General features: G+C 38.2%; 1 protein-coding gene across 2 annotated transcripts in view; it reads right to left on the bottom strand.

Annotated features, from left to right (window-relative positions):
• DOK5 (docking protein 5) overlaps window positions 1–13,690 on the bottom strand; it is a 202,795-nt gene that overhangs the window by 105,486 nt on the left and 83,619 nt on the right. For both annotated transcript variants that reach the window (XM_011978130.1, XM_011978131.1), the window contains exon 2: window positions 5,086–5,193. In XM_011978130.1, coding sequence (XP_011833520.1) covers window positions 5,086–5,193 — 108 coding nt within the window. The remainder of the gene's footprint in view (window positions 1–5,085; window positions 5,194–13,690) is intronic.

Raw genomic sequence — 13,690 nt, 5'->3', positions numbered from 1 at the left:
CACACACACACACACACACACACACAGATAAGTTGGATGAAATTCCAGAGAAATAAATTTTAGTACATTAGCTCATTGTGTGGAGCCTAGAATCCTATTTTTGCAGAAACCAAGAACAAGGTCGGACATTGAGCTTAGGAGATACAAGTGACCTAGTCATTATATAAAGGATAGAATGGCAGAACAAATAAGACTAAAGGTGTTTGGCAGAATAAAAATAATAATGGCAATTAATCCCTACAGTTAGAGAGTTGTTCCCTTTTCAAATACATTCACATTCATTTAATACACACATTAACCCTGACTTTGATAAAGTAGAAACGATCGTCCCTAGTTGTTTACTGTTGAAACAACAATAAGTAACACATGAAAGCAGCATATCCCAGACTGTGTTCCCTAGAATTAAATTTATTTGTTCCCTGGAATACGTAATTAAAAAAAAAAAAATAGTTCCATGGAAATGCTGACTCAAAGTCCCTCCAATTTCTTAACTGTAGGACTTTTCAGAGCCTGTGAGGGGCTGCAGTGGGCTATGAATCTCAAAGATGGGGCCATAAATGTTGCATTTCCCAATTTCTTTGACCACACAATCTTTAATCATGAAAGGTTCTTTCGACACACTCTGTCATACACATTTTGGGAAACACTAAACACAGGATTTGCTGGACTTGTTCTTCTGGTCCAAGGTGAACTGAATCCCTGCAGACTCAGCCATGTGTGATGATGAGGAAGTGAATGTGTAACTTGCCTCGGAGGCCACCTTTACACAGAAAGAGGGTGACTTGTCAAACATACATGGTGGCAAAGCTGGGATTGGAACTCAGACTTCCTAAATCCAGGACCGGCATACTTCCCGCCACACCATTTGCCTTGGTCTCAAAAGCGGTCGATAGTCTTCTTTCTACTCTATTTCATCTCGAGTGTTACTCATCTTGAAAAAGTCAAACTATGCACAGAAACTTTCATCCCCTTCTCATTAGTGTAAGCAACATTATTTCCTGAATGAAAACATGGAACTGGTGTTTAACAAGAAGGTCAGGAACTATATTTAAAGTCACTGGAGTCTTAATATTGTTGGAATTACAGTTAATCAAATTCACAGCCATCTCTGACAACTATGGGTGCTTGAGGGGTGCTTCATGGTGGAAGTAAAGAAATAAAAAATGAATTGTTCTATATGTGCATTATTCATATATTTATTTTCCAGTTTTTGCAGGAGTGTACCTCAAGCTACATTTTCAGTGAGGGGGCACCAAATTTTAAAATTCCACAGTCTTTTTCTTGTGTTGAAACTTCTAAAAAGAGTCAGATATGCAAAACTGGCATTTTCTTCTTAATAATATCTTTAAAAATAAAATGGGAGAAGTACTGCGCTCTTATCAATGCTACAGATTTCCTCCAGGAGGGATATGTCTGTATGCACCACACCACCTCCGTATTCATCAAATAGCATGATGTACATTTCCTCATTTCTTTTGGAAATTGCTTTATTTATATTAGAACAAACTCTAAAATTTGGTCACGGTGTGCTACTTATAACCCGAGTATTTTATTATCAAGATTCATAAATTACACAGCTTTTAGATGAAAAATGCATATCTCAGAATTACTCCAGCTTTTTATATGCCCCGAGAGATTAATACTAAATGTATCAGATCTAAAAGAGTAGAGGATGAATCAGCTACAGGAATTCATCAAGGGCTTGGAGGCTAAATGTAGATAATTCTTCCGTTCTAATGCTTTGAACTTCGGTTAATGATTATTATAGATGAAAGAGAATGTGGCTTACCAAGTTCCCCAAAGATTTACATATTAAATTCCAGAGCCAGCAGGTAGAGTCTGAAATAGAGCAAGTTTGTCCTCAACTTCCCTTTCTTCATTGCACATTCAAGCAAGAGCTTTTTCATCCATTTTGGTTTTATATTTTTCTGTCCTCCTAAAACATCCAAATCCTGGTTTTTTCTGCCTCCATCACTGCCCACCCTATTTTCTTCAAATCAAAATTCCTTTTTCTGGTTTCAGATGCCTCAAGTACAGATTTCTTCTGGTAAGCTAAATAAAAGTATGACACATAGACATCTGTATGTATTCCATTTCCTCTATTGATAACATTTCTTGCTTTTCAGCCAATACTTTTAAAAGTGTTCACTATGTGTTAGATTCTGAACTAATAGTGAATCGTGTCTCCCATCCCCCCAAAAATCCTGTTTCTGTAGACCTTATTTTATGCGGGGGAAAGAGGAAGACGATAGGAAACAACCAAGCAAGTGTGTTATGTTATGGTGCCTCCTAAGAAGAGGAATAAGAGGGATGTGGAAGGCAGTGACTAGGTGGGTTCTATTTTCAACAAGGGAGTCAAGAAACGGCCTCTCTTAGAGGAGCAATTGGAGCAACGCACTGAACAAAGTAAGGGAGTGAGCTCTGTGGGTACTTGGGGGAGAACATTCCAGGAAAAGGGAAGAGCAGGTGTAAAGGTGCTTGGCATCTTCTAAGGAAAGAGAGGAGCCCAGGGCACCTGGAGCAGAGGAAGGTGGGATTAAGGAAACTCAGAGATGAGGTTAAAAGGGCAGCAGGAAATCAAATCATGTGATCGCATAGACCAGGGACCCTCACCCCTGGGCAGCAGATGGGTACTGGACCAGTACTGGTCTACAGCCTATTAGGGACCAGGCTACATCGCAGGAGGTGAACAAGCATTCCTGCCTGAGCTCCACCTCCTGATTCTCATAGGAGTGTAAACGCTATTGTGAACCTAGGGATCTAGGTTGCCTGCTCCTTATGAGAATCTAATGTTTAATCATTTGAGGTGGAACAGTTTCATCTCAAAACCAATCCCACCCCCAACTCCGTCTGTGGAAAAATTGTCTTCCATGAAAACTGTCCCGATGCCAGAAAGGTTGGGGACCACTGGCGTAGACCATTATAACACCTTGGCTGAGAGTGTTGCAGCAAAGAATATTGCAATGTCATACAAGTGTTTCGAACAGACTCTAGAAGCCCAAGAATTTGGCAGTCCACTGCCTAGGACCCCAGTGGTAGCAGTAGAGGCTGTGAGCTGTGTTCAGAGTCTCCATACATTTTGAGCATACGGCCAACAACATTTGCCGATGGATGGGATTTGAGGAGTTCCTATAACGTATTCCTCATTTATCTTCTTTTCTCTTAGGTATGTATAGGTCTATCAGTAAAACAGAGCCTATTTCTTATTTTTTCTACATTCAGAAAGGTTGGCATGTGGAATTGTAAAGAATCAGATATGTGGATTGTGAAGAACCAGACATATTTGGAACTCTACCAAGACAAAAACAGGATCAATGGCCACACACAATGACCAAACAGTACAGGGCCTCGTGGTGAATTGCAAAGTTACAGACTGGCTAAGGTTCTCAAGAGAAGACCTGATGTGTAACTATAATTTCTGGCCACCTAAAGCTCAGTCTGTGTCTAGATGATAAGCCAAACATCTTCCTGGGTATTTTGATTCTCCTTTTAAGAAAGGGCTGTTCAAGCTAAAATAAAGCAAGTCACCCTTATAGCATTGCTCGCCATCTTGTTATAAGATAAAATACTGGATACATGAGGGATAGCTGGGCCATAATACATCTGATTCAAAATGACTGGATACAAATAGTTTGGAGTGTTATAGCAGTGGAGAGTTTGGCTCAAGATTATTTGCAGGGTTCAGAGTTATGCTATCACTGACTTCATGGATCACTGTGCCTCAATAATACATTCGCAATTCAACAACTCTTCCCTGAGAACAAAAAATAGATATATTTGAATAGTGTCATTTCATATTTGGCAGATGAAAGATAAATGATAGAGGAAATCTGAATTCAAAAAGGTATAAGTGGGTTCTCCTTTGGAGAGAAGGAAGGCTGGGAGTGGAAGCCTTGGAATGTGGAACCGCTTCATGGGGTGACAGGGAAATGAAACACATGGAAGAGGCCGCCCTTGACTCCCTTTTCTACCTGTCCCAGAAGCTTGTTTTGTGCTTATTCTTCCCTTATGTACATACAGATGTGCCTATAAAGTATAGCATAGTCCTTATTTCTCTAATTTGAGAAGAAATGCAGCTTCTCCTACTGTTTTCATCATCATATAAACCAAAGTGTCAACATAGACCCTTTATAAGATGTCAAAAAGTCACTACTTTTGGTGGATTTGCACAAAAGGAAAGACTGTTCACTTCCCCCACCTAGCCAAGTTTCTGTTCTAATAGATCGACTGGTTTCACATAAAATTTTAAATGGCAAAGAAGCCTGGCCTCAGTAAATTCTCACCAAATGAGGCTTAAAGAATCTTCAAGATGGAAAGCCAAAATTAAAATGTTCTATCATAAAAATAAGCATAGTTCCTTCACAGACAAAAGAGTAGTATTTTCTCCACCTGAAAATAACCAGAGCCTTGGAGGAGTGTTAACCATGTGCTTTCACACGTTTTCATGAAAAAAAGAAAATACATAGGCTGCGTGTTAACAAGGACCATGGAAATATACTGCCATGTAGAGGGAAATATTTAGCTAATTTGTGAAACCAAGTGGTAAGTAAACCTTGTACTTACCTTAATGAGTTCTAACACACAATGACTGTTTTTAGTGAGGAAGTCTCACTACTACTAAGAAAATTTAGTCATCAAACTTAAAGAAATCAACAAATGGGTCGAACTTCCTCTTCGTCCACAGTTACCTGTTTTCTGCTTCTGCCCCTCCCTTCTCTCCCCACATTCCCCAAGCATTGAATGAGTGCCTTTCTGCATCAGGCAGTGTCTGAGACACAATGAGATCCAGTCCTCATTCTCTCAGGGTTTCAGTACAGGGAGTATAAGAACATGATAAGTCCCATAGCACAAACTGGAAAACAACAAGAACAGCTACAGCAAATAGCAGGAAACCAGAAGAGTGACTTTACATTAGTCAATTACTTGAAACAATTAGCAAGCAGATGTTATTTTAGGGGTGTTTTGTCCTTGGAAAAGGTATTGCTTGTACCTTTGTTAAATAATTTAGGCAACTCTTCAGACTCAATTATTCCAGTTGCCTCCCTGTAAACAGATTTCTGGAAAGCTACAGCAATTGAGTCTTACCTTATGATAACACCTGAAATATGCAGCACGTTCATCAGAAAATTTCTCCAGTCTTTTTGGACCTTTGCTTGAAGCTTTCTTGAATACTAACCAGCATCGTTGATAAATCTGGAAGGAAATACAAAGACTGAGCTCAGCATCTCCCCTGACTGACATTTGCATTTAAATGTTTTCTTTTTGACGTTTCCACCTGTGAAATATTTGCAAGCCAGAAATGTGATGTTGCTTTGGGAAAATAAAGTTTTAAAAATCAAAATTATTTCCACAATGGGCATATTATGTGTCATTCAGACAATTACTGGAATCAAAAGAAAATAAGTATTTGAAGATAAATTTCCTCATGCTTTGATAGCAATATCACTAGGTATATTTCAGAAAAAGTCCCAGATATAAAAATCCCAAATAAGTACAAATAAAATAGGCGTTCAAGGCACATGCTAGAATTTCAAGTGCAATTAAATCTGAAAATCATGGGCTTGGTCTATGCTAAAGATCTCATTGCCCATCCTAGAATCTGACAGCTTATGGTTATCATGTGATATTCTTAAGAATGGATAGTGAAGAGTTGGACCAGACACTCAACTAACTAGCTAATAATTGACTGATTAACACCAACCAAATTCTTACTTAGGATATTCAACCCAGAGACCGGAAGATCACTGCCAGAGGTGCAGACCAAATTGAAAGGTCAATGCTGGTAGGTTTACACAGAAGTTGTTGGCCATGTTGAATCACTTGCAGGAGAGTTAAGCAGTGGAACCTGCTACAGGGAACTAGATCATTTCTACTCTAGGTAAAAGAGACAATTTAGTTCTTCACCATCTTTCAGTTCCTAATATTGAGATCTAGCCTTTCCTCTGGGTTTCTTGGAAATCATCTATATCCCAAGGAACCCATCACCATCAACATCACTGCAAATTTTAATTAAGCTAGCTTGAATGGGGGTCTGATTCTAGCAACCAAAACTACCCTGAAGAAAATAACTGGTAAAAAATACACTAGTACTTTAAAATATTAGTAATGCTAGAGAGAGAAAATGCAAAGAGCTAATGAGCATATGAAAAACAATGTTCTCAAAAAGCAAAATAAAGTGAGATTTTTTTTAAACCTAAAAATTAATGAGTATAATTTTTTTTTTTTTTTTTTTTTTTTTTTTTTTTGAGACAGAGTCTGGTCTCGCTTTGTCGCCCAGGCTGGAGTGAGGTGGTGCTATCTTGGCTCACTGCAACGTCTGCCTCACGGGTTGAAGCGATTCTCTTGTGTCAGACTCCTGAGTAACTGGAATTACAGGCAAGCGCCACCACTCCCGGCTAATTTTTGTATTTTTTTTAGTAGAGACGGGGTTTCACCATGTTGGTGAAGCTGGACTCAAACTCCTCACCTCGTGATCTGCCCACCTCGACCTCCCAAAGTGCTAGGATTACAGGCGTGAGCCACCACGCTTGGCAAATGAGTATAAATTAATAATAGTATTTACTGATGGCAAATGTCTGAGTGGCACTATTATATTTGACTGGTGATCTTTAAAGGTCACTTGACAATAAATAACCTTAAAAGAATAGAAATCAGGCCGGGCACGGTGGCTCCGCCTGTAATCCCAGCACTTCGGGAGGCCGAGGCAGGCAATCACAACGTAAGGAGATCGAGGCCATCCTGGCTAACCCGGTGAAACCCTGTCTCTACTAAAAAAAAATACAAAAAGCTAGCCGGGCGAGGTGGCGGGCGCCTGTAGTCCCAGCTACTCGGGAGGCTGAGGCAGGAGAACGGCGTAAACCCGGGAGGTGGAGCTTGCAGTGAGCCGAGATCGCGCCACTACACTCCAGCCTGGGCAACAGAGCGAGACTCTGTCTCAAAAAAAAAAAAAAAGAAAAGGAAAGAAAAAAGAATAGAAATCTATCCTTAGGAAAAAACCCAAAACAAAATGAATTCCATATTCAAGGGCAGATGGGTGCACTCTCTTCAGTCATGATTATCCTCCATCCTTAAATCACCTCCAATTACCATACATATGTGGTTTTGTATACTTTACCGATACATAATTTTTATGCACTACAAAGTTTAAGAACCTCTGAGCTAATAAGAAGAAACAAAATAAAGTCTACATAAAATATTTGGTCCTTCAAACCATAGTCAATTTTAAAACCTTTTATAATTCTATCAGTACCTGGCAGATGTGGGAGGAATTCAAGTTAACTACTACTTGTCTGCAATGTTTATATATTCCATTTTTCTCTTCTGTCTCAGAAACTTGAACATAAATTAACTGCTTTGTTCAGGGTGAAAAAAGGAAATCCACTCTACTCCGAAGTTTAGCTCTAAATAAAGAGGGTAAGATATGTGTCCGATCCCACCGAATGTACAATAAAATGTTCACAGCATTATTTTCAATTAAAAAATAGAGATTACTCAAATTTCAACAATAAGGAGTCACAAAGTAAATTATAATATTTCTATAATATATAATGTAATATACCTACTTATCTATAAAGTAACAGTAGCTATATATAATAAATGGTACACATAGTAAATATGTAGTACATATTATGGTATATATATAGAATATATCTATAAGAAATGTTATGCATCTATAAGATAACATAGGCAATTATTTTATAAAAATAGTAATATAGATAATATACACAATATTTATATAGTCAATTATACTACATCTATAGTACGTAAGTTATCTATCTGCAGGATAACATAGGTGGTTCATTTGAAACAAGTTTCAGAAGGAATTTCCAAGGACATAGGAAAGTGTTCATAATATGTTATTGTGGGGAAGGGTGAAGCAGAATACAAAATTTCATTTAGGTCATGATCTCCACTACACTAAAAATGCATGGAAAAAGACAAAAACAAAAAACCCAAAATGTAAACAGTGTTTTCTCTGGATCATAAGAATAGGTTTTGGTTTTGTTCGTTAGTTTTTGTTTTGTTTAATAAAAGTTAATACTCTATGGCTGGGCACGGTGGCTCATGCGTGTAATCCCAGCACTTTGGGGGGCTGAGATGGGTGGATCATTTGAGGCCAGGAGTTTGAGACCAGCCTGGCTAATATGGCAAAATCCCATCTCTACTAAAAATATAAAAATTAGCTGGGAGTGGTGGCACATGCCTGTAGTCCCAGCTACTCAGGAGGCTGAGGCACGTGAATTGCTTGAACCCGGGAGGCAGAGGCAGCAGTGAGCCAAGATCATGCCACTCAACTCCAGGCTGGGCAGCAGAGAGAGACTACCAAAAAAAACAAACAAAAACAAAACCAAAAAAACCCCTGTAAATTAAATGAAAGAGGATTCTGTTATTTTTTAAATACCCAGAGGTATTAGTATAATTAGTCAATTCTATTGGTTTCCATCCTGCAGTTATTAAATCCACCAAGCAATATGAAAACACAGAGACAAAGGTGGAAAAGCAATTCAGTGGAAGAAAAGCAAGCTTTTCAATGCACAGTACCGAGGCAATTGGACATCCATGGGGCGGGGGGAAATCGTCGACTTAAACATTAAAACACTCACCTTAAATAAAAAATGGCTAAAAATAGACCTAAATATTAAATAAAACGATAAAAAGAAAATGCAAGAGATCACAGTCTGGACAGAGTTCTTAGACCTGTTACCAAAGGCACAATCCACAGAGGGAAAATTTGATAAACTGGACCTCACCAAAATGAAAACTTTTGCTATGTGAAAAAGTCATGAACAGACATCTCACCGGAGAGCGTGTGCAGATGGTCGAGAAGCACATGAAGACATGTTCAATAGCACTACCTATGTGGGAAGTGAAAATTAAAACCACAAGGGCTACCCATACATACCTATCAGATTGGCTGAAATAATAATAATACCACCACCACCCAATGCTGACAAGGAGGTGGAAAAATTGGATGACCCATACATAGTTGGTGGGAATGCAACATGGTACAGCCACTCTGAAAAACAGTGGTAGTTTCTTTAAAAAATGAAATAAGCAACATACAACCAGCAGTTTCATTCTTAGGAATTTATGACACAGAAATAAAAACTTTTATCCTCACAGACAAAAAAAAAAAAATCTGTATATGAATATTCATAGCTTTATTCAAAATAGCCAAAACCTGAAAGCCTGATAATGTGCGTGAATGATTAAACAAATGGTGGTATTTCCTCCATATGATGGAATACTACTTAGCAATAGAAAGAAATTAACTATTAATATCTGCAACAACTTGAGTAAATCTCTGTAAGAATTATACTGAGTGAAAAAAAAACAGCCAAATCTAAAATCTTACGTACTACATGATTGCATTTGTATAGCATTCTTGATGTGACAAAATTATAGAAATGGAAAACAGATTAACGATGGTCAGAAGTTAGGAATGTGGTGGTGGAGGAGAGAGGGAGCCCAGAGATGTGGGTTTGGCTGTAACAGGTTAACATGAGGGATCCTTGTGGCAATGGAACTGTTCTGTAGCTTGGCTACATCAATATCAATGTCAATATATTTGTTATGATATCGTACTGTAGTTTTGGAAGACTTTACTACCAGAGAAACTGAGTAAAGGATATAGGATCTTTTTGTAATATTTCTTACAATTGAATGTGAATTTATAATTATCTCAAAATAGAATGTTTAAATTTTTTAAAAGACAGTAAGATGTACAGATATTAAAGCAAGATCTGAAAATTACAGCCTAATCTAACAAATGTCATCTATATTCTTCTCCAGTCCTTTTTTTTTTTTTTTTTTTTTGCCATCAGATCACAGTCTAATTAACCACTAGACTGAATAACTCTAAGAAGGCAAGTTACAAGAGCCATTGGTAAGAGTTCAAGCACCAAATCCTCTTCAGGGTGGAGATTCAGCCGTGAAAATGAACATTCTCAGTACTATGGTTGGCAAGGAGAGTCCTATCAACATCTTGCTTATGTCTGAATAACCGATGAGACAATTGGCTCCCTTAAAATATTACCACCACCTGAGGACTGTAATTACAGTGGGAATGACTGTCACTCTGCTTCTTCAAATAAAGGATGTGAAAAATAGGTTTCTTGCTGTCATTCTACTATTGGCAACCTCTTGCTTTTGTACATGCCCCAAGAATGTGTTCAAAAACTGAACATGCTAAACGTGTGCAAAATTTATGCCCACTGCAAGAAAAGATATCTTCACCAAGAAAGATATTTTAAATTTCCTAATTATCCCTCAGTTTTCAGATTCAGACTTCAATGACAGCATTTCTAACAGTTTAAAAAATGTGTTCATTTTCTTCACAGTTGAACCAGTGTTTGCCTGGCTTATGTCCAAAAGCTGCTGAATGCAAGTTAAAGGTTCTTCAGTTTCAGCATGCCTAATGATTTCCATTTTGGACCCATCTGTATTAAGTCTAGGGGACTTTTTTCTCATTTCTTATTTTTCTTTTTATTTATTAAGTAGTAAGGACAAATGAAAACATATTGGTTCATTAGAAGATAAGGAAAACTCAAATTTAATTAATGAACAGGCAGTCTGCGATGTCAAACTATAACATACCAATACACAGTACAAAAGTAGACAGTACCAAAGTTGAGAGCAATGTGTGCAATCAAGAGCCTTCCTTTATTGTCATATATCATACCTCAGTGATTCTCACTGGTCCAGCATCACTCAGGATAATTGCTAAATATGCAGATTCCTAGAGACTAGCCAAGGTCTACTGAGTCAAAACCTCTTCAGTTGGGACCAAATTTGCTCTTCACTATGTTTTCAGGTATTTTATCTGTAATTTGCAAGTCAATGTCATAAATATTTATAAAGTACTTTCAGACGATGCTGTGTCTCCCTCTCGGGGCTGCCGACAAAGACTTCTAAAAGTACTTCCGGATGCGGGCACCTGAGATGGGTGGCTTGCAAAAGGTGGCACATGGTGGCCTTTGAAACAGAGCAGCATGAGCTGCCATCTTGAGTTTGAGAGAGACACTGAAGGAGAAATGTAATCCATTAAACTAAACTCCCAATTTCAACTGCTAGCACACTGTCCTAAGAACACCAGAAGAGCCACTAAGTATCCAGAGGACTAAAAGCTTATCTTAAATATCTCAGTATTGTTTAGCGAAAATAAAACAGGAAGACTTACTAAATATGGTAGCATGTGGGAACTACTTGGATTAACACTGACATTGTTTCAAAGAATGACAATTTGAAAATAATCCCATTCACTTAATAGTTTAGGGCAGTTTTTAAAAATTAATTCATTCAACTGTCTCCTTTATATTTTATGTAACAAATCTACTTGTCATCGATAGCATTATTTAGTTAACATTTTTCTTCAAATTGACTTTTTAAACTAACATACGTTTATTTAAAAGAGAAATCTTTTATTCGAACTATAATAGTTTCACTGGCTATAAATAGTAGTTAATCCTGGCTGGGTGCGGTGGCTCATGCCTGTAATTCCAGCATGTTGGGAGGCCAATGTGGGTGAGTTGCTTGAGTCCAGGAGTTCAAGACCAACCTGGGCAACATGGTGAAATCCTGTCTCTATAAAAAATATATATATATAAAAATTAGGTGTGGTAGTGCATGCCTGCAGTCCCAGCTACTTGGGAAGCTGAAGTCAGAAGATCACCTGAGCCCAGGGAGGTCGAGGCTGCAGTGAGTGGAGATTATGCCACTGTACTCCAGCCTCATGACAGAGTCTTAAATAAATAAAGATAGGTAATCCTAATGTAAATACACTGTATGAGATTTCAATGACAGTACAATTTCCATGTTGAAATATCTCACCTCCTATACATTCATGTTTCTCAATTTTAGCACGAGTGACATTTTGGGCCAGAAAATTCTTTATAGTTGGGGGGTTTTCCTGTGCATGGTAGGATGTTTAGTAGCACCTCTGGCCTCCACCCACTAAATACCAGTAGCAGATTCTCCCACCTCCACTGAAATCCAAAATTGTCTCTAAACATTGTCAAACATCCTCTGGGGGGCAAAATGAGGACCACTGCCACAGCTGAATGCACGCTGATCTGAAATTGTATATTTGAAAAATATGTGTCTTTGTGAGTATCTTCAAAGCCCCTGATTTGAACAAGTCAATCCCCACAGGACACTGTCAAAGCTTAAGCAAATAAGCATATCACACAGTTCCAACAACCTGGGTAGAAGGACAGCAGATTTAGTAGTTACACGAAAATCTCATTCAGCATGTACTTTGTTGGTGGTGGTGGTAGTTTTATTACACCTAATTTTCAGCCTTAAATTGTCACCAATCCATGTATAATTTGTTCTGTTTTTCCTTTGTCTTTTCTTCCTTTAAAATTTGATACTCTTAATAATTTCTTAGCCCTGGTTTAAAATCTCTAACATTTTTTATTGGCTTCTTTTCCTAGCAAAGAATATTCTGATAAGTTCACCGAAATTTCCAGTTCTAAGAAGCAGCTGAAACAATTAAGAATTTGCTTAGAATTCCTAATTTTACTATAATAGTAAGCCTTTACAATGTCTTGAACAGAATCACAATTATACCTCTAAAGGATTCAAGGACAGTTATGAAGAAACCAGCAAATTGTGGTGACAAAATTCCTGTTGAAAGGAAATAGTACACTGCCTCCATGCAAACTCTAGAGATAAGATGGGGCTCTTTAGGCCTTTATAATCTACCACAGGAGTCAGCAAACTTTCTGTAATGAGCCAAAGAGTAAATGTTTTAATCTTTGAGAGCCCCCAGGTCTCTATTGCAGCTACTCAACTCAGCAAATATAGCATGAAAGCAACCACAGAATATATGTAAATGAATGGGTGTGGATACCTTCCAATAAAACTTTATTTACAAAGCCAAGCAGTGGGCCAGATTTGGCCTTGGGCCTTAGTTTGCCAACCTCTGGTCTACGGTAGTATTTCTCAACTCTTTAAGCACAGATCTCATAGAAATCTGTTTGACAAGTCTCTCCAGGGAGAAATGGAAGTAATTTTGCCTTCTGTGGAATCCCTATACATTCCACATCTCCCCACAAGCCAAGATTCTACTCCAATAAAATTCTATTAAAATGTTGACTTGAGGCTTTTTCAACCCCCTCCACCAAATGTCTGGTCTCTCTGTCCACCACTGGGGAGTCACTGTTCTACAATTAATGTGGATGCCATCGTGAAGAGCACTTTCTCATGCAGATCTATTAGCATCCCCATCTCTAGCACTGGGCTGCAGTTAGGTTTCTATAGTTATTCTATGAAGTTAAGGTACAACTTAACTAAGTAGGTGAAAATTGTTTTCCATTTTGCCAGCATGCCCTTTCTGTAATCCCATTGACTTTCTCTTCTCAGAGCATTCTCTCCAAACTCTGAAGATATATATCAATGAGAACACTTAGACACAGGGTGGGGAACGTCACGCACCGGGCCTGTTGTGGGGTTGGGGGAGGGAGGAGGGATAGCATTAGGAGATATACCTGATGTAAATAACGAGTTAACGGGTGCAGCACCCCAACATGGCACATGTATATATATGTAACAAACGTGCATGTTGTGCACATGTACCCTATAACTTAAAATATAATCATAAAAGAAGATATATATCATCACAGTACTGACTGAATTAGCCTCAGTTCTCATGTGCTATTCCTATTGGCACCTACTTTCCAAAACAAAT

The sequence above is a fragment of the Mandrillus leucophaeus genome, unplaced genomic scaffold (genome assembly GCF_000951045.1).
Source record: "Mandrillus leucophaeus isolate KB7577 unplaced genomic scaffold, Mleu.le_1.0 Scaffold19, whole genome shotgun sequence".
Taxonomy (NCBI): Eukaryota; Metazoa; Chordata; class Mammalia; order Primates; family Cercopithecidae; genus Mandrillus; species Mandrillus leucophaeus.
Note: the sequence above shows the minus strand (reverse complement) of the source record. Positions and strands in the feature narration are given on the sequence as shown.